This window comes from Ascaphus truei, chromosome 10 (genome assembly GCF_040206685.1).
Source record: "Ascaphus truei isolate aAscTru1 chromosome 10, aAscTru1.hap1, whole genome shotgun sequence".
NCBI classification, from domain to species: domain Eukaryota; kingdom Metazoa; phylum Chordata; class Amphibia; order Anura; family Ascaphidae; genus Ascaphus; species Ascaphus truei.
In genome coordinates, this window is record NC_134492.1 from 11,883,747 (window position 1) to 11,911,010 (window position 27,264).

A 27,264-nucleotide genomic window follows, 5' to 3' on the forward strand; every position below is an offset into this window, starting at 1 on the left:
GTGTGGCAGTGGAGGCTGCGGCCCAGGAACATGTGGAGACTTGTACCAAGAGGCACAGGAGATCCAGACCACCGTCTACACTGGGCGAAGAACTTGTATGCGGGTTATTTAATGAGTGCCACTGCGACGAGGTATAACACGTGAATGAGCTACTCCACAAAATGAACATTCAGCTTTAAAAAAAAAGGACGAATGGGCGAGTTTTACATCAGGAACTAGGGAATTTCAAAGGAAAGGGGGATGACACGGGTGAAATGTTCCAGAGGTGGTCCCGTGGCTAAACACGTACGCCAGGAAATCGGGAAGCAGAAATTATCATAGAGTTTTTCCTCAGGGTTTTTGGATTCCGTTTCAGTTAAAAGGAGCAAGGTTATTGGGTTGAGAATTTAAAGTCGGTTTGTAAGTGTAGCAGGGTTCCCCCTGTAAACCCCCTATCTTACCTCCTACAGTGCGGGAAGGCGAGCGCATCGCTTCCTTTGGTGAGGCGCCGCCGTTTCGTTAATTCTTGCGCATGCGCAGTGGAATCCCCAAGTGCGGCGGCAATGTTGGGGTTGGTACCGGGGCGAGAGACACTTCGCGCATGCGCAGAGCATCGGAAGGCACCGGCGGGGTAGAGCGAGTCCGCGCATGCGCAGAAAGACCCCCGGAGCGGTGGTCATTAGGCTGAGTTCAGGGTGCCAGAGACAGGAGTTGGAGGGCGGGCGTTCGCGACTGTCAGTCTGCTGGGCGATGTGTGTACATCATCCCCAGCAGACCTTTTCAAGCTTTCAGGAGGCGGGGCGACAGACGTCAGCTTAGGGATCGGTGTTGCTGTTTTGAAATTATTTTCAAGAATGATTTCATTGGCTGCCGAGGTCCCAGTGATGCTGCTGCAGCTTAAAAAAAACGACTTGGGTTGTTTACTGAAACTGTAGCAAGCGTCAACTCTGTACTTCGGCGACAGGGCAGCTGCTACCCTGACAACTGCTATTCAGTTGAAACAATTTGTATCCAACGTCCGCCCGCACGTAAGCACGCCGGCACCCTGAACGTAGGGGGGACTACAACTCCCATGATGGGAAGGATGCTACATAAGAATGAAGCTACTATGTGGCAGAAGAAAAGTGAACGAAGGTGGTGTTACTAGGAAGGATGGTTGGGCCTTTTTCTGACTCTCGAAATCTTGTGGAAATGGTAGTATACGGGTCAGGTGCCCCATCACATTGTGTTTAATGCTGCAGTTCAAGCAATATCCTCCATGTGTGGTTCTGTACATCTGTTCTGTGCTATGAGAAAATACTTGTAGCATTTATAAACAAAAAAAAAACCTTTTAAAGACATTTTTAATGTATTCATATATTCAATATATTCAACGTATATCATTATCGACGTGAAAAACAACTGCAACATGTAAATCATATGTAAAGAAAAAGCCATCTTTAAAGCAAATCACATTTATTAAATTAAAATGGGTGCAATACAGTTTATTAAAAATCTTAATCCGCTTGTCTTTCCCTATGGCAAGCATCAGACAAAAGGGTGATAATTTAAGAATTCAAGTCAATTTGTTTTTCTTTACCATGCTGCTCAGAACAGGGATTTTAATTCCCAGGGATTTTGTGGATCTACTGTTCTGATCCTCAGTATGAAACGCGTCAGGCCACTCCGGCCTTCGCTGGGGTCCATGGTTCCTGTAGCATCCTAACCAACTTTCAGAGCAAGCAGGAATGATGCTTTATAGATTATAAAATAGAAAACGCTACAGAATGAGAAGGTACATCTGTAACGGATTTGATCTCCAGATTAGTCGTCTTGAAGAGGTTTTGTCATGAAACCCTGTAGGTTTACTTGTGATTATTAAGCTCCGGGTGCTATAAAGATACAAAAAGATTGTAACATATCTTGGTAATAATTATTCCCAGTTTTAATGGAGCAATGCATGGAAATGTTTTCCTTTATAATACAGGATTGAAGCAGGGGGTATACGGAGCTAAACTCCATTTATTTCAGTTCTGGACACACCCTACTTCTAGGGATACTTACCTCTGAAGTGGGTGTCACTATCTTTTCAGTTTTATGCAGTTTAAAGCTCCTGCATCCTTTGAGCCAATAGGAACCCGCATCGGATGATGTCACGGCTTCCTATTGGCCAGCAGGAGCTTTGAAAAACGGCCATAATGTGAAATCTGGAGTGGCTACCGGCACCAACTATGGGAGGCAAGTACCTCCGACAGCAGGGGGTCCCAGGAGCTGAAATGAATGGGGTTTAGCTCAGGTGACCCCCTGCTTCAATCCTGCATTAAAAAAAATAAACGAAAAAAAATAAGGCCATGGGTTGCTTCTTTAATCTATGCAAAATGTGTTATTTTAACCGATTATACACAGTCATGATGTAATACTGAAACTCAAAAGCCCTAGAGCATCAACAAAGCATTAAATCGAGACTAGAACACACAGCTATTCCTTTTGCAATTCTATTTATATACTGTATGTTGCAAGCCATGTGAATAAACACACCCATAGGGGTATAACCATTGCACCCATGAGAGTCATCATAACGCACCGCATTACTACATGAACTACTAACACTACTTACAGCAGCCTTAAAAGCTTGATCCAAGTCTTCAATGATATCCTCGATGTCCTCCAGGCCGACAGAAAGGCGGATAAGGCTGTCACTGATTTTCAGTGCTGCTCGATCTTTCTCTGGTACCGATGCGTGAGTCATGATGGCTCTAGATAGAAAGCAGCATTAAAAAAAAAAAACCATTACAAATATAGGCGTCACTATGCGTACAGGTCATCCCCAATAACGGCTCCTGCTAGCCAAAGGATCTGTCCTGCTTATTAGAGCAGCGAGTCTACACAGTGATAACAGAGGCGATCAGAGAAAAGAGGGAAGGCACCAAACCGCGGGGAAAAAAATGATATGTCTAATTCAGATAAGAAACTAGTGATTCAACATTTAATAACACTGGTTTTATGCCTATTATGACCTCTATTCAATAAACTGAGAAATGAACCATAAAAGGTGAACAGAAGTCAATGGCTGTTAGCCAATGCTGTTACCCTAATTCTCACTGTATTGAATAAAAGGGTATGAGCGGAAATGGCAGTCATTTTAGGTGCTTTACAAGGCAGGTCTCTGGAATTCGTCAGCACAAAAAAGGAGGGAATTTTTATGGTGTACTGCGTGAAAAGCAAATTCAAAACAATAACAAAATGTTTATTTAACCAATTGGACTTGAAATCTAGACACACTTACGGATGCTCAGCCAAACTTTCATAACCTCCGAGGCTTTCAGCCAGCACAAAAACCTGCGACAACGGAGAAAAGAACAAAAAATAAATTAAAAAAAGGACTTGAGGATATTGTTGATATTTTGTCCCATTCAGAATAGGAAGTTTTGCATTGGTTGTATATTTCTAAATACTTGAGTAATCATTTTGGGAAAAACACATCTTCAAAAATATATTTTAATTTTCCACTGATTACATACCGAAGAATTGATCAAGAAGTTTTCTACTTTAGGAGCACTACAGTACCAAAACATAACATTTTAACTTAGGCATAAAGATGGTAAACGATGTGATTTTCTGCAAACTGGATATTTGTTTCTGTGCTTTTTACAGCCACAAATTGGACTGAAATTTGCAAAGCTACAAAACATATCGTCCTTTACAAAACAAACATCAGAATAGCAGATTTCGTTATTATGCTTTCACTTTGTTGTAACTTCAGTATGTGCTACTAAGTGACGGAGCCTGGCAGGGAGCAGAGATGCAAGAAATAATAACACTGGGTGCACCTTCATTGCACCCCGCTACTGCAAACATATAACCAAAATAGCAAAAACAGAACACACCAGGCTCGAGAGGAAAATGGCAAAAATGTATTGTAAAAATCGATGTTTCGATGTAAAATGATATCTGCATCTTGATGAAGGTGTAATTTTACACCAAAACATGGAGTTTACATTTTTGCCATTTTTCTCTATAAATATTGGCGTGCTATTCTTAATATTTTGCTACTTAGTGGCACAGCAGCTTTATATAACAAACACACGTACAAAACTGGTTTGTTTTACTAGAACAGGGGGGCGCAAACCCTCCCCCGCAGGAAGTTTCGCGCCCGCCTGGGGGTCGCGCCCCCCAGTTTGTGCACCGCTGTACTAGAATACCATCAATATTGGTTTTCCATTGGTTGCAATGAACTGGTTATTCAGCGTGTAATTTAAATTAAATGTTTTTAGATGCATGCATCACCTTTTAGCCAACAAAACTATTAATAATTCTTTCATTGTAAAAACACAGCAGAGAAAGTCAGTTGTCGTAAAGATGCTTTGCTACAAAACAGATACAACGGTTTACCTTTAAGCTCCTGAGAAATATCTTGGCATGTTCAATGTTTCCTTTAATGTAAAATGTAATCATCCCCGAGACCCCAGCGCACTGGCGTTTTGTCAACTCGTATTGTGGGTGTGAAGGCAGGCCTGAAACCAGCGTTATCACAGTCAATTATTCAATGAATAAATTCAGTCGTCATAATGAAAAAGTCCAAACTGGACCGGAAACGTAATCTCTGCGGTTCCACAATTACTTGTGAAACTATGTCCTGCGAGTGGAGCTTTATTTTCTTACCCACCATCCTATTATTTTTCTACATAGTAGTGCTGGCTAATGTCCTAACCCTTATTGTTGTAACTTTTTTGACCCACATCATCTTTATTCCCTTTCAAATGAGACTGTTGTATACTGAATTACAGCATATGCATCCTCACTGCCATTACTGTAACTGTTACATACGCCTAGAATATATATTATCTCTAACTGTGCATGCAATGTGTTGTATATAGTGTTCACTTATGTAACCATGTATTATTTGTCATCATAACTCTATGCCTAGGACATACGTGAAAACGAGAGGTAACTCTCCATGTATTACTTCCTGGGAAAACATTTTATAAATAAATACAATTATTATGCGGTGCTTCGTTGCTTTATGGATTTGTACATTCCTATCTACTGCACAGAAGTTGATCCCATTCAGTTTTTGGGGGAACTTCAGCAATAATTGTAGATTCTGTTCCTAATCCTGAACACAGAATTAAAAAAAAAATAAGCTTACCTGGAAAAATGACTCTCTCTACGCATGGATGTGTTTCCAGAAACTGAGCAACACTCAATCCACTTTGAAAATGTTGCTTCATCCTTAGGTGTAAGGTCTTCAGGCCACGATTGACAAGGTAACAATCAAAAGGTGATGGGATGGCTCCAAGTGCTGAAAAATAAATTTGTTGCTGCAACAGTGAAGTACAAATAGAGAAATCTTAAACCATGTTTCTGGGTGTTCCCAGAGAACAGATAATGCAGCGCACAACATGCATTTTTAAAAGTACATTTCTTCTCAGGGCCTTATTCTATATTGTAAAACTGCACAAGAAAAAATAAACGATCACAAGGTGACCCCCATAAAAATTATATTTATTGAAATCTCATGGACAATGTGATACAAAAACGCACCACCTACGCATGTCACGCTAAAAAGCGCATTATCAAGGTGTATATTCTTATTCTATATTGTCCATATCGGCTGTTTGGACCTTTTGTGGATGAAAATCCCTTATGAAGTTGGTTGGGATTTGTCGCCAATATCGGCCCAAACGACCGATACAGCATATATAGAATAACTCCCGAGGTTTGCAGCTGTCAGATAATATGCCGACTATTTGAACTGCTGTTACTAGAATGTATAACAAGTAGTTCCAAGCTGGTGTATTTGTGATGGCAGATCCTAAAGCTGCAAAATTGATTTAAACCGGGACCGCTTTTGATTTCACTATCCCATTACAGTTTGAAGGTTTCTGCATTAAGCTCCTGTAAGCTGCATCTTTTTCTTCTGTTTGTGGAAAAGAAGAAACTTGTTACCGTAAGTTTCCCACGTTTAACATGGATGTGTCGGGCATAGAGATACATACCACCTCGGACGTGGGGGCTTATTGTGATAAGGGGAACATAGAGAACTAACATGGCCCAAGATGCAAAATGTAGTACATCACATACTTTGAACTGTGTAACTCTAACCCTAACCCATCCTATCGCTTCATATATTCACTCTCCCAATCATTCATGGACAAAAGCCCTTATTCTTTAAGCTTCGGTGCAGCACGGAAAGAACCATTGAATAAAAGGACCACAATAGGGTAAAATAACTTTGAACACTTTCAATGCTGAAATACTTCTCTTAATGTAAATACATGTTCCGGTTTCACTGTGATACAAGAGAATCTGTAATCCTGGTAAATAAAACGGAGATCATGTGGTTCCCTGTACTTGGCAATTTATCAATTCAATGAGCGAAATTGCACTTTGTGCAATGCCTTTATTTCATGCAATTTGTGAAGCTTAAGAATGCACTGACTAGCTGCATGCAGTACATTATAGACACATATATTGTTGTGTTTGAGTGGAGTGTTTTTCCCCACCACTGATCTTCATAACTCACCATTCTGAAGAAATTTCAGTCTTTCGTAAAGTTTATCACACTTTACTGAAACTAACCCCATGACAACATCAGTGTGACCTAAAACAAAGAACATATGCAGTTATTTGCTTAGTCTAAACGGTTTAATTATTTTCCTAAAGCTGCCATATAAGAGAAATAGTGATATCTAGTGTATGCTGTTTGCCTTCAGTCTTCGACTGAGCCACTTGTGCTGAAGCGGGGATATCCTTAATATCTTACCTGTTGGTGGGAGGGGGGGTGGGGGGCTTTAAGACTGGAGTTGAGCACCCGTGGCCTATTGCATGCACTTGTACAAAAGCTAAAGAAAAGGCGTAACAAACTGTTCAGTTCCTTACCGTTCATATATTTGGTTGCAGAGTACATACAGATGTCTGCCCCTAGAGCCAAAGGACGCTAAAACAACATAACATGCAGTGCGGTTACATTTATCATATAAACATCCCCTATAAAAGGTGCTCATTGCAGATCAAGTTATACATTGCTGGAAAAAATCATACACATGCTCTAAGCAGACAATGTACAAGAGCGATATCACACTAAATGGTAACCCAACTACAGATACATACAATTACTACTGAGACGTTGTAGGGTTCAGGCCATCTATGCCATGATAAAGGGCTATTTTCTCAAACAATCCAGGGGGAGCATGTAGGGGAATAGAAGACAAGAGAACACTCAGTATAAGTGTAGATGTAAGGGAAAAGGGATATGGCACGTAGTGTTTTCTTGGCTCGTATGTCCAGCCTACTCACAAGATGTAGATGAATAAAAGGCAGTTGCAAGAAGGGCTGCTACCCATATGAAGTGTAGTCAGGATCCCCCCTCAAAGGCACGTTCAACGGTATGATGAATTTATGCAAGAGATGAGAAAAGGCTACATAGCGCGATCAGGCTGATAGATAGATTCTTTATGTAAAAAAGTATATAAAAAATGCGCACTTACAATGTGCAAATTTAAAACAAGCATATGTCACTTAAGTGAAAACGAAGGTTCACCGCACTGCTCACCGCCTCCCCTGGATCTTCCAAGCTTCCCCGCTCATGATCTGTTATCGGAGCTTGTTCTTTACGCCCGTCGGAACATGTGACAGCAGGGCTGGTGGACTACGGATCGCCTTCAGGATCAAAAAGGTACCACTCAACGCGTTTCGCCCAGTCCAAAGACTGTATCCGGCTTCGTCATATACTTATATACTATCTGACGAAGCCGGATACAGTCTTTGGACTGGGCGAAACGCGTTGAGTGGTACCTTTTTGATCCTGAAGGCGATCCGTAGTCCACCCACCCTGCAGTCACATGTTCCGACGGGCGCAAAGAACAAGCTCCGATAACAGATCACGAGTGGGGAAGCTTGGAAGATCCAGGCGAGGCGGTGAGCAGTGCGGTGAACCTTCGTTTTCACTTAAGTGACATATGCTTGTTTTAAATTTGCACATTGTAAGTGCGCATTTTTTATATACTTTTTTACATAAAGAATCTATCTATCAGCCTGATCGCGCTATGTAGCCTTTTCTCATCTCTTGCATAAATTCATCATACCGGTGAACGTGCCTTTGGGGGGGGATCCCGACTACACTTACTTCATATGGGTAGCAGCCCTTCTTGCAACTGCCTTTTATTCATCTACATCTTGTGAGTAGGCTGGACATACGAGCCAAGAAAACGCTACGTTCCATATCCCTTTTCCCTTACATCTACACTTATACTGAGTGTTCTCTTGTCTTCTATTCCCCTACATGCTCCCCCTGGATTGTTTGAGAAAATACCTTACATCTTGGAACCAGTGAAACAGGTCCCACCAGAGGGTTTGAGCTGGGTTATTAGATATTTTTTGATTGTCACTATTTTTATTTTGTGTAATATATATTATTTTACATACTCACTAATTTTAATTTCACATTTAAGTTGTTTGCGCCTTTATATTCACTTTTTCCACTATCTAATGATAAAGGGCTACTCATCAAGCTGCACAAAAATATATTTTGTTTGGGTCAGGACGTATCCAGTTCCCACTTATCAAGGGTACTTGATAATTATGAAATCGAGTGTTAAAACCTTAATCATCTAAGTTTCTAGTCCAATTTTAAAATCAAAAAATAATCTAGGTTTTAGTTTAATAACTGTCTGATGCAGAAATATTTCCCCCTTTAAAATATCAACTGTATTTTATTCCTCACGTTGCAAAATGTCTTACCTGAAAATATGCCGACATGAAAGTGTTATCCACTGCAAAAATAATATCTTTGTGCTTGCTGACAATATCCGCGCAGCCCTGAATATCGATCACTGTCAACATGGGGTTTGTTGGGGTTTCTATCCATAAAAGCTAGAAAATATCAAAATATAGATGTGATTGAACTACAAACAATAGCACAATGTTAACCGAAAATGGCTCTTATTCAATATTCTGTGAAGCAGCTTCCTGGTGCTGGGGGAGATTTCAGTCCCATTCATTTACATGGAACTAGACCTAGCACTTACAAGCTGCTTCACATCATACTGAATAGGGGGATTCGGGTGCCCTATACCGTAAGCCACCATACATGGGGTCTGGTACCCCAGTGACTACGTCACCCCAGGGGCCCCTAGGCACTTAGCTGTTGCGGCCGCCTCCTTGCTGCCACCCCCCTCCTCCTTCTATACCGCAGTGGATGTCACCAACGTAATTTCACATGGCGTCGCATTGCCATGGTAACACAACATCATGATGTCATTTGACGCTGCGATGACGTGTTGCCGTGGCAACGAGACGATGTGTGACATCACGTTGGGGACGTCATTTCACGCTGCGAGAGGAGAGCGGCAGATAAGGAGTCGGCCGCAACAGCTAAGTGACTTCCCATCAGGCCCGAGATCACGGCAGAAGTATATGGGGGCGGAAGTTTTTGCCTCCCCAGGCCCGGGCCCAATGGGACATCCACCACTTGCTACACCCTGGGCTTTCAGCTCATTATCTATGGGAGATTGCGTTCTGCTGCAATCATGTGATCACCATAAGGCAGCGGTGCGCAATCTGTGGGGCGCGACCCCCAGGGGGGGCGCGAGACTGCCGACGGGGGGCGCGGGGTTTACAGAGGCCCCGCGCGCTTCCCGAAGGCACTTAAATTAAGTGCCGGGGGAGCTGCAGGGCCTCTGTAAACCACTTACCCGTGGCTCCGGCGGCTTCCTCCCGGCGTCGCCATGGCAACGCGGCGTCAAAATGACGCTGCGAGGTCATGTGACGTCACGTTGCTATGGCAACGTGACGTCATTACGCCGGTGCGAGGGTAAGTTGGGGTTGGGGGGGGGGGGCGCGGGAGTGAGGGGACAGCCGGCAGGGGGGCGCAGGGAAAAAAGTTTGCGCCCCCCTGCCATAAGGAATGGTCACATGATCTGCACTCAAAAGGGTTAAGAAAATAATCTCTTTCCTTTTGCATACATGAGATATAAATCTAGAACATTTAGGTTCAATAGAAGCCAAAATACTTTTTTTGTTTTCAATAAAACAAAGATTTTAGTTTTAAAAATAATATCGGATTAACAAAGCGGCTCACTGCAAAATCAAACACATTGAACTGCAATATTAAATGTGACTGGAATTGAACAAAAACATCGTGGGCCATAATTACCAAGCATTTATATTCTGTAAAACGCCTTCTGGTGCCAGGAGACACTATGTGACCGGTTCCCCTGAATATGCCAGAAGGCATGTTTATACCCTGTATATAAAGTAACTTACAGAAATGTATCTCCCCAACCCCATTATAGCCTTATATGGATCCATACAACTATTTATTTACCTTTGTTTCTGGTGTGATTGCGGCCTCCAAGCATTTTAGGTCTGAGCAATCAACAAAAGTCACTTCCAAACCCATTTCGGATGCTATCCGCCTAAAATATCTATTAGTACCTGTGACAAAAGTGGAGAGTCAGTTGACAATCTGTTTGTTAACACATCACACTTACGTTTTTAACCACTCTCACTTATAAGATATTTGGGAATGTATAATAACAACGCATGTGAAATAATACAACCGATTTAACATTATGGTTATGTAGAGCTGTAAGCCTCCAAGGACTGAAATCTGTTACATTTGGGGGTTTTGGACAAAAAAAATAAAAAATTTGCGTGGGAAAGTAGTGATTTTTCCCCCAGAAATTCAATTGAATAAGATTCAGATCCACAAACCTGTTAAATCATTTAACGTGACGTTAACCTAACATCACACATCTGTAAAAGGACAATAACATAGCATGAAGTCATATTTTATGCTGTAACGAGCATTAACCAATGGTCTTTGGTAATAACAATATGTGAATGAGGCGTTATGATAACATGGTATAGCTACTAAAGTCGGTTAAAGTGAATGAGGGAACTTAATGCTACCTTAGTTAGGTCATACTCTGAAAGAGTGCTTTTATTGGATCGGGATGAGTGGAACACCACTATTTGGTACGATTGAACTTAACATTATTTCCCAGTGGTGTTTCACTCAACTCGACAGCTAGTTTAGGGTCTGAATCGGAGTAACACTTAGATACTGTATACCTAAAGTCACTTTAGTGAAAGATAATACAATCTTATGCTACAGTAACATAACATTAAGCATGTGATAAGGAGATGTGGAATGGGCATTGTGCTCATATATAATTAGCTTTGAGGATACGCATTGACCTCAGGGAACATATTGTCCGTTCCTGCTTTAGGTCACGTCATGGATTTACCAGGGTTTGTGCATCGACCCCTATCAGTAAGAATCACAAAATTGTAGTAAGTGTGAATGTGTCTGGTTATAAGATCTGCTTCTGTGACTCTATACGAGGAGTAAATACAAAGTCAGTTACTGTACTAAAAATAAACATCTAGAACTTGCTTTGATGTCCACAACATTTTGGTAATCACTGCAGACGTGGAATGGTGTATTTCATTCATAAGATACGTGTATGGGACACATTTGTAAAGGAATTTTTTCCCGTAATTTTAATTCATCCCATAACCAAACTCCTACTGTTTTGGGAGGGTTATATGGTCATGTGTGTGTACTATAAGGTGATAAGCACAGTTTTAGATACAATATATTTTATTAACTGTTATTTTGCTTTTCTCATTGTGATTACATATATAATTACATAGTGTAGAATATGTTGTACTTGCCTCCATATACATCACTGGTACATAGTATCTTGTCTCCAGATTTCAATAGATGTGCAATATTCAGAGTAGCAGCCAGGCCCGAAGAATAAGCTAAACCTACAGAGAAAGTCATTATCAGATTATAGCACATTAAACTTCTTACATATCATGGTAAATCTATACTATAATTCTAAGTTGGATCCCGTCTGTTTGTTTGTCCAAAGCATCGAAATCTCAGAAACGGTACCACCATAGCACAACAAACTTGTCACTGGACATTCTGCTGCGGATTTGTAGGTCAACGCAACTATTTTTACCTTCCAATGTTACTCACCTCCCAAATTATGGACATTCTAAGATTCCCTCGGCTGTCCAGCAAATCCGTTAGAGCAGGAGCGCATGGTGGGGGGCGTGGCTACTATGGGAGGGGGTGTGCCCTTGCCTGGATCGGGGCTGTGTGTGCGCCTCTGTGTCTCGGTGTGTGATGTGAGATGTGCCAGCGGGGGAGAGAGATGTACCAGCGGGACATGGAGAGAGATGTACCAGCGGGCGGGGACATGCCACAGCAGCGCGGGGTGATGTGCCGCCAGCGTGAAATGAAGCCCATAATGTGCCTTGATGTGATGCTTGGACTCTCTGCTCCTGGTTATTTCACACTAGCTATATAGGTAGGCAAATAGAAGTGGAATAGCGCTTCAAAAGAAACTTGAAAAGACCAGGTTCAGTAAAAAGATTACAATTTATTAGAACAATGAGAACATGTCAAACAGAACTCAAAACGCGTTTCTCACACAAGCACCGAAGGGTGAAAAACGCAGAGGAGGTCTCTGTTCTAATAAACTGTAATCTTTTTACGTTTCCTTTGAAGCGCTCTTCCAAAGGGAAACGTCTATTTCCCCAAATACTCAACTACGTTATGCATCAAGAAAACGACGCTGAGCTGCATCACTGAGCCACCAAAGCACAGCATTTGCAGTCTGGGAAACTGGTCAGAGTACAGTAATATATTACACTCAAAATGACATATGATGGATCCCAATAGAGACGAACGTCATGGACAAAGATATATATGCTCAGCACCTAGCATGGAATTTTAAAAGATACGATGATGTTTGTAATGACCCTAACCACTGTTTTTTTCGTTTTTACCATGTTAGTTGCATAGCCAGCCAATGCCAGTTTTTCTCCCTGAAACATGCTTGCAAATTAAAAGGTCATGTAAATATAATATATGGTACAGAGGTTACAAATGCATGCAAATTGTTGAAATATAATAATGTTCAAGTCTTTAAAATGGATAGCGAGCCCTGGACTTGTATGGAAGGGGTGGGGACTTGTATGGAAGGGGTGGCATGACGCAAGGCCGAGGGGCCCCTCCCCTAAGGTGCTATGATGTCAGGCCAGGGGGAGGGGTTAAGGAAGGGGTACTTAAGGCAAGGGGGAGAGATCCTAGCTTCCTCTTCCAGGATCTACTGGCACAAAGTCCCACCCTCCCTCCCTGTTTTCAGCATCAGAGATGTCAGCATTGGAAGAAAAGATAGGGATTTTGCTTTGTGCCGTCGCAGCTTGGGGTATGTGTTGGTGGGAGTGATGTTACTCTGTGAGGGCAAAATAAATAAACAGTCCAAAGACCAAGTCCGGGGCTCCAAAAAGCAATCCCAACACTATATTTAAGGCACTGCATGTTTGAATCCAGAAACCCTGCAGTAATATCCAATTCCTTAAATCTTGAATAGAAAGGGTATCCTTAGCAGCTCCACTTATGATTTGATGTGAATGATAAGTCTCAGGGTTTACAGCATATACATGTAGAAGAAGATGGTGCCTGGCTGGATCTGCTCTGTTAGGGAGCTTTCACAAATCAGCTATAAATGTCCACATAGAAAGGCACCTAGTTATCGTCGAAATCAATCACCGTAGACTTGCTTGTCCCCCTACATATCATAGACTATATCCTCAAAAATTGCAAAGTGTAGACTCACGGTTGTGAAAGGGTGCATCAGTCCAACCCTGGTCCCGTGAGTTGCTGCAAGGTACCTTTGGTGTGCTGCTCGCTGGGTAGATAGTACAAAAAGTGAAGAATGCGCGACACCACCGGAACGAAAAAATAAATGAACTGGAGAGAGGGCAACTACAAAATTAGCTTTTAATAATTCATCTGATCAACAGACCGGCAAAACAACGGAGCCGACATGTTTCGTGCACTTTATCAAGACTCCCAAGGATCCGTTTTTTTGCCGGCCTGTTGATCAGATGAATTATTAAAAGCTAATTTTGTAGTTACCCTCTCTCCAGTTCATTTATTTTTCGGTCCGGTGGTGTGTCGCGCATTCTTCACTTTTTGTACTCTGGGAGGGGGACTCAGTCAGTATTGGCTCCTGGAGGCAGGTCGCAGACCTTGGAAGTATTTTATTTGGGGAAGGTGGTATCATTCCAGGCTGCTGCGGCTGGATTGGTGGCGACCTTCCAGGTGGAATTTTGTGGAAGGCAGCATCATTCCAGACTAGGTTCGGTTGGTTGCTGGTGACCTTCCAATGGGGGCACTGTGCATTCTGACGGAGGCTGCGTCCATGCTCACGGAGTGCTCAAGCGTGCATGCTGGGCGATGAGTTCCATTGGGCCAATAGGAATATCTACGGTGCATTTTTGTCTCCGCCACGCAATGGCCGGGTTATGTGAGCGGTTCGCACAATGTGGGTGAACCAGCTCAGTGACGTCACGGCCACGCCCCCCTAAACAAGCCTAGCTACGGGACAGGAATCGCTTCTGCTGCCAGCAAGCGCAATGTCACAGCGCTCCGTCTCCTGCTCGCTAGCAGGAAGCATGGACGCAGCCAGGTACTGAATGGCTAGATGAGCACGAGCTGAGGGTATCCCTCGAGCCCTGGTGGATGTGGGAATGGGAGAGGGGTCCAACTCGAGGCGTAAGCCATGTAATGACATTACACAAAGCTGGTGGCCATACTACTAAATGTTCTCTTATCTGGCCCCTTTGGAGGTACGAATTAAAAAGAGCCCTCACCTGTTGATCAACCAAATATATTTGTTTTTCTAAAAAGGTGTATGTTATAGAGTGAATGTGAAGGAATAGGAGCAGGCGTTCCTATGCAATGCTCACAGGGAACAGCCATGCAGTACAAACATTGAATTGCTTCCAAATCATACAGCACAATGTAGTTATATCCTTGCCACTAGTAACCCTTAAAGCCACTCTTTGTGGACTCCCACTAACCTCTGTATAAGGTATATTTTGTATGGGTGTCACAGGCCATGGGTAAAGTGCAAATAGGAAAAAGGAAACTCACAAGTCTCTTGAGATCCAGGTGCTGTAGGGCGTGCTCCTACCGGGTTGGTATACAATGCAGAAGTTTCTTGGGTGGCGGTGCAGCCGTCTTTGAAAAATCGTGGGACCAAAATTGCAAGTAAACTGGGTACAAAACGTTTATTTAGCACATAAAAAACAGCAACAGACAAACTCTGACACGTTTCAGCCGCCAAGGGCTCTTTGACAAAGGCCCTTGTCGGCTGAAACGCGTCAGAGTTTGTCTGCTGCTGTTTTTTATGTGCTAAATAAACGTTTTGTACCCAGTTTACTTGCAATTTTGGTCCCACGATTTTTCAAAGGCAGCTGCACCGCCACCCAAGAAACTTCTGTATGTTATAGAGTGTACAGTTTATTATTATTCGAACATATGTGAAATGTGTGTTGCCAGATGCCTTTCATTAATATTATGATCGTGTTGGAGAATCAGACATTACGTTACATTTAACAGTACAATGATCATTATACCATTTACATTTCTAGTACAACAATAAAAAATAAAATAAAAAACTATATCTAACATTTATAACACATTACAATAGGCTTTTGCAGAGCTGCAGCAAGTCAGCTGTCAATGCCGAGCTGCAGGACTCGTACCAGCGGCTTTCTAACACAATTTTTTTTTTTTTTAAATAGATGATGATCCAAAAAATTGAAACAGATGTCCGTGAGTAGGTTTGCTGGACACACACACTTTCACATCATTTATAGCACAGCCTGGGTTAAACAGCAGAAATTAGCTTAAAGGGATCCTCCTGGTGACAATGTAATGCCTCCTGTACAATCTATATAAATAAGATTGTACAGATCTGGACTAAAGATGAAAATGTATAACATCCAGATGGTACCAAGAATATTAGTCTACAAATAATAATAGCGCTTGCTTGTGTACCTGCAGTTATAATCCCTAGAGCAGCAGAGGTGGCACCAATTTCTTTTAACCCTGTAGAATGAGGTAGCCCATATTTTGTTAACGTCATCTGGCCTCAGTACATATTATTACTTTGTGCCTGAAGCGCTTTTAAGGTTACAAATATAAAATCAACAGAATAGATATCCCTTGGAGGTATGCTGTTAGTAGACAGTGTGCACTGCTAACCATCAGCTGATTTAGCTCACACTGAGATTGTGTCGGCTCAATTTCTGATTCTGACACCATAGACTTGTCAACCCAATAACACCGTGTGTGCCGTGGGAAGCAGGTGGAATCACTTCCTGCAGTTAGAGTTTTTATTTATTGTAAAATAAAGTATTTCAATTCAGTATGTGTCTGGCACTTTCAGATGAAACCGTGAATATTTGTGTCCCTGTTCTGTTGTACCGTAGCCATTTTTGTCGTGTAGCACCACAATGAGTGCATATACTTGTAGTAGATCACTCCCCCCTCGGCTTCCATTAAAAGCAGACCACTTCCACGTCCTGCTTGACAGTTAAATGTTCCTTGTGGAGCACACCTGGGATATGCCAATAGCCAGATTAGCTACATGTGTGAGCAGCTCCAAAGTATGATCAGCTGGTTTAGCGCATGCCGTTAGTGCTGTGCAGGGTTGCCACCTCTCCAGGTTTGACCCGGAGTCTCTGGGTTCTTGGCACTTACCTCCGGGGCTACGGGTTTAGCCTGTCAATCTCCGGTTGCATCGGCATCTCCGGCATCCTCCTGCAAGTCCCCCTCCAACGGCAGTGAACATGGCTGCGCGGTTGCCATGGGAAGCTGCGCGACAACACGTACCATGTTCACTGCAGTTGGATGCCGGTAGACGCCACCGCACCAAGTGAATTTTTTTTTTTTTTTTTTTTACACCTTTTTCTCCGGGTTGGCCTTCCGTAGAAGGTGGCAAACCCTGGTGCTGTGGCCTAGAAAAGCAGTGGTTGAGGCTTCTTGGCCTGTTGGATATGACATGACTCTAGTCCTTAGGTTGGTGCCTTAGGCTTATTATGAACTCTATATAGTTGGTATGGAAATCTTTAGGAAGTGTGGGACGGGACTCATTGAAATATACTTTACATAGCCTTTAGCATATATCGCTTAGGAGTGCTCCTTTTTCAGCAGAGGGATACACACAAACTGTCTCTCTTGAATTTGAATGAATCCGCCTGGATCGTCAAGCATGAAATGCGGATATTGGTGTGTGGAATTAATTTTGGGAACCGAATCTTGACAGTTTCGTGTAGTTCTAGCAACAACTGAAACTGTTAACAAGGAAACCTGGATGCATCAACTTAATATGGACATCTTACTGTATTTGGCCCCATCCAAGGCAGCAACTGATTTCTCCAGACAATTTCTTGTTGGATTTCCACTGCGACTATATTCATAACCCTGTAAGAATTAATTACAAGTCATTCAATAATGCATTTTAATTGAAAATGGGAAAGATTACATGCATTTAGTCTATGGGGTACATTTCAAAACTATATTTTACTGACTGCAATACAGTGAATGCAATTCCTTGTCGTCATTTATATTTCATAAATTATATTGTACTATTCATTCCTTTGAAACTGTGTTTGCAGTAAGGTATTACGTTAGAGATATATTCTAAAGTTTTAACCATGTTTCTGTATAGTTTTTGATTTACTTATTCATGGTTTGTGGCATTCCATTGAAATAAACATCTGAGCATAATTGTGAATGCAATAAAAGCCATTGACACCGTGAATGTTTTTGGGTGGATCACAGCAGCAATCACATCAACATTCCAGAAGCCGAGAGATCAGGTGATACAAGTTACAGTCTGCAACATTCACATGTGGAAATGGCAAGCGCTCAATATTACAGCCCCTTGAGGAAATTAAGTCTTCAAAGACTAAGCCTGTGCAGCTATTTTAAGACCAAATGCATAAAACATATGTATTCACTAGAGAGGTAACATTTTAATGTTCTAATTTTAGGAGAAAGAAAGCTTTACAAAAAAACAAATTCATTTTATGTTCATTTTCAATGTTGTGCACCCATTTTGTGGTTTGCTGACTGGTATCATTATGTGTCATTGTCAAAATTGTGTTCACGGTTCAAACTGAGAAATCAGGATTGATTTTTAATCTCCTATATATTTTTTTTAGTTTATTATCCAGCTGCCTAGAGAAAGAAAAGACCTGCAGATTGTATCAAGTTTTAGTACGTATTACGGGATCTTCTTCTGTCACGAAAAAAAACATGTCTTGTTTTAGGACTTCTTGAGTTCTGGAAACTGCAGACTTGTGGGTGCAGAGTTCACGGTAAGTGACCAGGACATCCAATCTGATCAACATCAGCTCTCGGAGAACACTTCTAAAGCCTTGGATATAGTGGGCGCGCGACGACGAGGATGGCGTCCCGCGCGCCTTTCGGCCGAGCGGTCTTTGACCCACCGCGACGAGGAGGCGTGGTCATAACTTCACGTGAGCGGTTCGCCCTCATTGGCTGAGCCGCTTATGTGACCCGGCCGTCGCACAACAAAAATCATATTTTTTTAAAATCGTCTCAAAACGCCGTCGCGCGCTCCATGGCCTGCCTCAGAGGTGCGGTCTGTTCGTGCCACGCGTGTGCTATATGGACGCGACCTTTGTGTGTAGGGCGATCTTCTAGCCCTGTAAAGTATTTTATTGCCATGGGTGGATTTCCCTATCGGGCGATTGGGGTTGCCCTGGTGGTCCGGTGCTGTAGCTCCCTGGCCGCCTGTATTAGGCTAAGGCCCCACTCCCTCAGTCAGCGCGCCCGCACTGCAGACAGGCGGGGCGCTGACAGACACAGACCGCGATATGCGGTCTATAGGGAGCGGGAGGTGGGCGGGAGTGGGAGGCTTGAGCGGAGGGACCCGCTACTCTCCCCCCCCCTCCCTCCACGGGCTCGGGCTGGAGCTGCTGATGGAAGGTAATCAAAAGCAACACACACACACGCAGGCACACACACACACACACACAGAGGCAGGCGCTCACGCACTCAGGCACACACATACACAAACACAGACAGGCACTCACGCTGCTTTCCCTCCACACTCCTACCCGCTCCCCGAAGCCTCTCCTCCTCCCGAAGCCTCCCCTCCTCATTGGCTCACAGCCACACCACGTGACGCGTCGCCGCTTGGGATTACAATTCTCTTGAATCCCCTAGCGGCTGACGCGTCACAGCGTGTAGTGAGCTGTGCAGCCAGGGGGGACCGGGACCGGCTCGGGAGGATTCCCCTGCTGGTGTGGAAAGCTCGTGCAGCCGCCCGCGCCGCCGGGCGCAGCGGGTCCCAGGCCTTACTCTCCCTCCTCCTGTCGGCCCCAGGATCCAAGTTCCACAGAGGAGGGAGCTGCAGAGTACCCGGACCGTTCATTGCCCCAAGGTAAGCGTGTGTGTGTGCTGGTGAGAGAGAGGGGGAGGGGGTCCTTACCTTCTGCGTAGTGGCCCCCCTCCTGCAGCGTTGCCTTGTCATGGAAAACTGACGTCAAATGATGCTGCAGGAGGGGGGAGGTCGGTCTTCAAGGAATCGCCCTGGGCCATCAGGTATGTACAATCCGCCCCTGCTTATTGCATAGCAAATATGGGACATAATCCTCAATTCTTTCAGTGCTGGAACGCCAAACAATGCATTCCTCTGGCATTTCAGCACTGAATGGCTTAAAAACGCATGTAACAATGTAAATAAGCTGCAAGAGACAGAAGCATGGGTGGTACCACATTTTTGGGCATGTTATTAATCTGGCACACACGTGTAGAATTTATGTTGCGCTGAGTCACAACTGAATATATACCCCTTTGGTAAAAAGGTGCAAGGAATCGGGGTACGCGTCCCCCGCGGTGCGCTCCTTCCTTACCTGCAACCTAAAGAAGCTGCGCTGACATCACCAGCGCACACGGAGGTACTCATGACATCATGGGGACTGGCTCCGCCTCCCGTTCACGTCGCCGCGCGCACACGTGACGCATGTGCACCACTGCCTAGCTGCGTGTCAACATCCACCGATCACCTAAACACTCCCACCCGTCTCCTGCACCGCTCCACCTATCCCTACCGCCGCTGAGGCCGCACCTCCGCACCTCCGCTGTCTGATTGGATCTCTTCCCTTATATATGCTCAGCTTTGCCACTGGCACTTTGGCTGAGCATAGTTCTTTGTAGAATTGCTGTTCCCATCTTTGCCTTGCCCTGTTTACAGTTTGACTGCCAGTGTACCGACCCGGCTTGACTCTTGGACTCCGCTTCTCTGGACTACTGACCCCGGCTTACCTCTGACCACGGCACCCGGACATCAACTATTCTACTGTCTCCTACCCTTGACAAGTATCAAGACTCTCCTTATAATCTCCAACCCCGACCCGGATACCTTGACCATCCACTCTCCAGACGTGCCCTTGTTGCTGTGGGTGGCGTTTACACTCTTCCCACCTCAGTACCGGGGCCCCGCCTTGTTCATGGTGAGCACAAGCGTTACAAAAGGCAGTTAATTCAATGTAATTTCCAAATAACAAAAAAAAACTTTAGTATTTCTTCCCCCTCACCTCCCTCCCACTAAAAAACCCAATAAGAACACTCCAATCTGGAATGTTCCTTTAAGTTTATAACTATATTTAGCGCTATATTCAAGGTCCATATTCAAGGTCCACCCTATTGAATATTAATGATCTAAGATATGTTTGGAACTTACTGCAGGTAGTTAATGTTTGACATGGAACCTTGAACATTGCTTTAGGTAGTAAGTGCGCACTGACTGTCTGTTCTCTTTATGGTTCCTGATCTCTCCTGCAGCTCATAACGCTTACGCTCACCACGAACAAGGTGGGACCCCAGTACGGAGTTGGGAAAGTATAAAAAAAAACTGTGCACCCACAGCAGCGGAGGCGCGTCTGGAGGGTGGAGAGTCATCGTACCCGGGTCTGGATTGGAGAGAGTGGGTAGTCAGAGGCACGCCGGGGTCGTTATCTAGAGTGGGGTCCAAAGTCAAGCTGGCTCAGTACACGTGAGATCAAGGGAACAAGGCAGAGGCTAGGAACAGAACTGGAAAGCACAAGGCTACCATGAACTATGCTCAGCAATGTTAGACAGAGAGCTGGGCGAATCAGACAGAGGGGAGGAGCGGAGGCGCGGCCTTCGCGGAGGCAGAGATTGGCTGCAAGGTGCAGGGGACAGGTTGGAGATACTTGCCTCGCAGCTGGGGAGCAGTGCACGATGTCACGTGTGCACGCCGTGGGTGACAGACGCGCGTCGCAGGCGGGGGGCGGAGCCAACCTCCGTGGCTGGGTACAAGGAGCTCCATGGGCGCGCGCTCTGTAAGCGGCGCGGAGGTGGGTGGAGCTTCAGGTGAGGGAACACGCCGCGAGGGACACGCTCCCGGATTCCTTACACAGCTTAATGCTCCTCCCGTGATCAACGGGGGTCACAGCTAAAACACTAAAATTAAAAGCGCAGAGAGAGAATTTCAATAACAAAGCGGTAATTTATGTAAAAAATAACAAGTCACAAAACTTACAATAAAAAAAAACGTTCAGATTTACCTGTCAGGTCACAGATGTAAACTTCAGCAAGTGGATAGACACACACAGGGAGGGAGGGGAATGGGGAAACAGTAACCTTAAAACATAAACAAAGTCCTGGTGATTAGCCAGAGCAGCCACAACTACAATCACAGGCAGCTGATCACGGTGTCCCCGTGGGGGAGTGCAGGATGCTGGCGTCTGTCGTCTCAGGTGTTACTGAACGCCAACTCTACGCGTTTTGTGTACCGCTTTCTTTTATTGAAATTGTCTCTGTGCGCTTTTAATTTTAATGTGGAACCTTGAACATACCTTTAAAATTCAGATTAAACAAACCCCATAATGAGGCTAGTTTTGAGCCTTTTTTTTTTTTAAATTATAGAAGTTATGATTGTGCTTTTTTTTATCAAAGCTTAAAACGTTAAGAACAAATCTAATACAAAAAAAATATTTCTTTAAAATAAAAAATGAAAAAGTATGAAAATGTGGATGTTAAAGTTAGATACGTTATCCTTTTAAACACACTGAAAACATTGAATGAAAGTAATTAACTTAATTCATAATTACAGTATGTGAGTAAGAAATTCTGCTTTGGGAGGGGAAGCGCTTCCCCTCACTACACACCCAGCTTAAATGCCCTGATATAGTGACTAAGCAATTCTATTTTGCTCAATGTAACATTGCATCACCTGTGTCCCTCCAAGCTGCTTACATGTCAATTACATCCTTTTCATAAGCAAACGCGTCATTGTTTAAAGGGAAAGGCAGCGCAGCAGTAGAAAGTCCTGGCACCTCTACTGCTGTCAGATCAGGAAACGGCCTCAACAACATACACGGGGCATTTATACTCATTCAGACTTCAGGGGTGCTCAACGCCAGTCCTCAAGCCTGTGCTGAACCTGAGATAGCCTAAAAAAAACTGACCAGTTGGGGGAGCGGGGAGGGGGTTGAGCACCCCCGATTCAGAGTTATCTCATTGATATATTGCCAGCCTGTGGGGCTCCTTACAGCTGGCACATGTACAACGCAGACAAACCTACCGTGTATTCCCCTGGACCATGCTGCTTGAAAGTGGTAGAGAGTGAAATAGGTGGCACGACTGCCATAGAGTTCCATTGCTCCGGCTCCTGGCCCGTGTGAATAGCATGGGTAGCGAAGTGCTTGAATCCCTGTAAGAATCCTTCGTTGGGATCCTGCCTGTCTCCTGGGGGCTGCATGGTGTCGGTTCCCGCAGATCCAGCTGTGGCTCTGTGTGACTGCAGCTCTGTTGTAATAAAGTACAGTACTTTGCTCCGCCTTTATGTGCTGCTGACCAGCAGCACAGGGACTCATTGGCTGAGGCTGGAGGCGTTGCCACTGCAATACAAACGTGTTGAAAAGTCACCCAGTATAAACGGAATAAAGCTCTGCTTCCAGGCTGACTGGGTTTCTATCACCAACAATCACTCAATGGTAAAACTGACGACATATAACATTGCCTGGCTCTGTTTAATAGGTTGAAGAGCAGAGTTATTAACAGCTGTATGGGTCCTGCATTGGCTTTACACAGTGCAACGTGCCCTCACTATTAGTTGTGAAACCTCTCTGATAACAACCCAAGGTACCAATTTGGAGATATCCTGTATTTAACAAGATTATTTTATTACAGTTGGCATATATGAGTGTATGTTGCAATAACGCATAGCTAATTATACACTAATCCAAAATCACTAAAGAGATTTAAAGGGTAAATCCACAAACAGACTGGAAATTAAAGATTACAACAGTTCCAGTTGGAAAACTGCACTAAGGGCAACTTTTGCATGGTATAGCTGTTTGGCACTTGGACTCCTGCTATTATTATTTTTTGCCTTGGAAATGTCTCTATTTCCCTTCCAGTAGATCTCCTCCATACTGTGTTAATCTGACTGCACAACAATTCCGCAGTGAGCTTTCCACCAATTAATAATTTCATGACAAGTGAAATTTTGTTCAAAGTGGGGAAATGGGCAATTATGGTTCAGTGATTCAAGACAGCAGTAACTCCCGGTCTTCAGTCACAAGAAAGAACGATTATAATTTGTGCCAGTTTCCAACATTTCTGACATTGTTTGTGTGGCAGCTTTAAACAAACTAAGCAGCGGAGAAAAAAACAGTGTTAATTTTTGCCCAAGGCCACGTCAGAGCTTAGGTGACAAGGTAAGAAGGAAACCCACACAGTCATTGAGACGTTACCACTAGTTAAGGTCCAATACGTCTACAACAGCGTGCATAATATTTTCAACTATAAAAGAAAAAAGTTGGTGCAATTAGCGCTATAAGCTGAAATAAATTAATGAAATGAAAAGTTTATATAGTGCAAATGTTTACACAAAAAAACTTAAAGTTTTAAGGCAAGGCTGCCAAGAATAACTGACCCAAGACACAGTCAGTAGAATCACAAAACAACAATACAAACCGACACCTAAAAAGTCCAAATGTAGTCTGTACAAAATCCAATTGGATTGAAGTGCAAGAAATTTGTTTCCAATCTTGTACTTCTAGGATCCACAGCAAGATGTTACGTGGTATATGTTCCTTGCGCTCCGCATCGTCTTCGGTCAGGTTACTCCTCCAATCACATAACAGCTAACACGAGTGTTTCCGGTGTGTCAGACTATGTGAGCTTCCAGCACTAGACTTCCTCCATCCACTAACTCTGCTTCCTACTCCTGGCTTGGCTATTTGGACAAGTTTATAATCAAATGCCCTGTACGCATGCGCACGAAACGCGTTGGGCAGTATCACAGAGTTATCACTGAACAGAGTGCAGGCTACTCGTTAGTGTCGAATCGCATTGTAGCAGCAGGAAGAGGCGGTTTTTCTCCAAGACCCAACCCCCGTGACGGATTTCCAGTCCAGGAGTGAGTGACAGCGTTTGGAGCAGCTCCTGCATCAACACCTCCCAATCAATGCGCATTTACTCCAACATCTTGTGAGTAGGATTCCGGTTTTACCAGACCGGACCAGTCACCTGCCATTGTTCTATTTTGTTATTTTAAATATATGTTTTATTAAATGAACTCTCTTTATTCTTTCAGCCTTGCTTGTGTTTGTCTATTGTTTTGTATTGTTTGTCCAGTGTTTATGTTTCCATATTTTCAGCTATGCAAAATTCCTCCATGCTGTGACTTGCCTCCCATTCCACTCCTAACCATGCTGCTTCGGATTTACAGTAAACTTCCCTTTCTTCTTCCACACTGTAGTAAAGATCTCAATACAACAAAAACTCTGATGTATACCCATAAAAATGAAAAGTAAGAGTCAATGTACAGAGCATTAGGAGGTTTTATTGGGTGACATCATAATTATACGACTTTACCATTAAGGCCGCGCTTATAGTGCCCGAAAACAAATACATTGCCGCCGCGTGCGCTTATAGTGCACGCGGGAGCGACAAGCGACAGAGCGACGTCGCGAAAACCTGAAGGCGGCAAATTTTGATTTTTCAAGGGCCGTCGCGTCACGTGACGGCCCTTGAACAAATCAAATTACCGGAATCCCGCGATCCTGTTGCCTGGCGAAACAAAACTTTCGCCGGTGGCGACGGCACTATAGGCACAGCCTAAAGCATGAAACTGCATTGCATGTAATAATAACTTTAGAAATAAAGCACTTTTCTCCCAATGGGACTCAAAGCACTTCACAATTACAAAAGGGGAAAAGAAGAACACATTTAAGAGACCAAACACATGGAAATATACAATACAGGATGGGACGGTACTGTAGCTATTAAAATTCTAGACAGGTTGTGGTTCATTAATTAAATGCCGGGATAAACAGGTACTGTAGGTCTTGAGACTGTTTGTTTTTATAGATTTCCAAGACGGGGCCTCTCAAACTGTATGTGGCAGACTGCTCAAGAGAGTGGGAGCAGCGAGGCTAAAAGCTCAGGCCCCAAAGGAAGTTAAGGAGATTCTGGGAACTATTAGGAGTCCTACATCTGCAGATGGAAGTGAGCGGATGGGAGTGTAGGGAACTAGAAGCTCTCTCAGATAGCTGGGCCCCTGCTCATGTAGTGCACATACACTGCTATGTCAGCCCACTGAGCCCCGGCTCTCCCCAGCTGCGGGCCTCCCTCACTGTCCCGTGCAAGGCCTCTCTCTGACATCGACGCACGCACCGGCATGAGAGGGAGACCCGGCACGGGACAATGAGGGAGAGAGGCTCGGCGCAGGACAGTGAGAGAGAGGCAGGCCCGAACAGCGTCGGAGAGGGGGAAACCCGACAAGAGATCCACAGCAATGGGGGGAGAGCCGGGGCACCAGAGGTCTGAGACCACCCCGAAGGTACGTGTTTTGTATGTATTTGTGGGGGTTGAGGGGGGGATTGTATGTATTTGGGGGGGTGGTGTTTGTATTTGGGGTGGAGTTTTTTTGTATGTATTTTGTGTGTGTGTGAGGTGTAACTTGAGTAGGGAATGAATGTGAGGTGGGGGGATTGAGGGAGAAGAAATTGAGTGAGAGGGGGTAATTGATGGAGGGGGGAGAGTGAGGAGAGAGGGGGTGTAAGAGAGAGTGGGAGCAAGAGAGTGGGGGAGTGAGAAAGAGAGAGGGACAAGGGGGGGGGAAGAGTAAGGAAGAGAGGGGGTAAGAGTGAGACGGGAGGGAATACATAGAAGAGGGGTGTGACAGGGTAAACAAAAGCCACCAGTTATATGCCTGGAAAACCTATGTCTAGTCTGCAGTGCAGCACTGACTAGGTTAACTTCAGCTGGGAACCTCAGGATAATTAGTTCGATCCTAGCTGCCTAATCAAGGTGTGTTAAAACCCAGGCTGTAGACAGATGGAGGCTGTTGATGAGAGAGGAGTAAGCTGCTAAAGTGATTCCTGAAAACAAGGTCTGAGTAGCAAAGTAGTGAAACTGTGAACTGTCTGTCCCCTGCATAGAAAAAGGGTATCTGCATATATATAAACTGTCTGCTAAAGAGAAACTGTTTTGTTCGGTTTGCTGAAGGAAAAGCCATTTTCGTTTGTTGCTGAAAAAGAGCTATTTTTGTTTTGTGTGCTGTATATTTTTCAAGGCAAAATAAAACAGCCTTGTCAAGAAACCCACGTGTGTAGTTGCATGTACCCTGCAACATATGGTGTCAAGAATTGGGAAGGATTTTGAAAGGCCCCTGCAGTTAAAGGGCCATACATACACACAAGAATGAAAAAAATGGAAGAATTTTTTTAAGAGTTTTTGTGCGAGCAGACCAAACAGCAGGGACAGTTAATGCAGGAGCAGGCCCGGCTGCAAGCAGAGAGAGATGAAAGACTTTTGCAGCAGCAAACCCAGCTCCTAACCCAGCAGCAGGCAGCACAGGAGGAGCGAATGGCCAAGCTGCTGACCCAATTCCAGGGCTCTGACAGTCCAGAACTTGCAAGCAGACCCCCGATACTCCTGAGGAAAATGGCTCCGAACGAGGATCCAGAGGCTTTTTTACTGACTTTTGAAAGAGTCGCCGAAGCTCAGGGCTGGGCTACAGATCGCTGGGCAACTGCTTTGGCCCCGCTCCTCATAGGAGAAGCCCAGGCCTCATATCAGGGTCTCCCAGCAGATCAGGCAATGGACTACCGCCAAGTAAAAGCCGCCATACTGGATCGCTTAGGTCTGACCCCAGAGACCTACCGGCAGCAGTTCCGGAACATGAAGTACACCGCTAAGATGAGACCCCGGGTCCTCGCTCAGCGATTATTGGACTTATGTACACGCTGGATACAACCCGAGGAGTGCACTAAGGAGGCAATTCTTGAGCAGGTGGTTTTGGAACAATTTCTACAAATAATACCCCCTTCCGCACGCTCGTGGGTAAAACGCCACGCTGCTGAAACCCTAGCTTTGGCGGTCCGACTCGTGGAGAACTTCCTTGGGGCTGAGCAGCA

General features: G+C 44.3%; 1 protein-coding gene across 2 annotated transcripts in view; it reads right to left on the reverse strand.

The window, feature by feature from the left end:
• Positions 1 to 1,417: 1,417 nt before the first annotated feature.
• CTH (cystathionine gamma-lyase) overlaps positions 1,418 to 27,264 on the reverse strand; it is a 40,355-nt gene continuing 14,508 nt past the window's right edge. For both annotated transcript variants that reach the window (XM_075615834.1, XM_075615832.1), the window contains exons 2-13: positions 22,419 to 22,734; positions 17,179 to 17,260; positions 11,641 to 11,736; positions 10,286 to 10,395; positions 8,701 to 8,832; positions 6,841 to 6,898; positions 6,485 to 6,562; positions 5,108 to 5,260; positions 4,351 to 4,472; positions 3,245 to 3,297; positions 2,576 to 2,714; positions 1,418 to 1,850 (exon numbers count right to left, since the gene is read on the reverse strand). In XM_075615834.1, the coding sequence (XP_075471949.1) occupies positions 1,824 to 1,850; positions 2,576 to 2,714; positions 3,245 to 3,297; positions 4,351 to 4,472; positions 5,108 to 5,260; positions 6,485 to 6,562; positions 6,841 to 6,898; positions 8,701 to 8,832; positions 10,286 to 10,395; positions 11,641 to 11,736; positions 17,179 to 17,260; positions 22,419 to 22,595 (1,227 nt within the window). In that variant the 5' untranslated portion in view covers positions 22,596 to 22,734 and the 3' untranslated portion in view covers positions 1,418 to 1,823. The remainder of the gene's footprint in view (positions 1,851 to 2,575; positions 2,715 to 3,244; positions 3,298 to 4,350; positions 4,473 to 5,107; positions 5,261 to 6,484; positions 6,563 to 6,840; positions 6,899 to 8,700; positions 8,833 to 10,285; positions 10,396 to 11,640; positions 11,737 to 17,178; positions 17,261 to 22,418; positions 22,735 to 27,264) is intronic.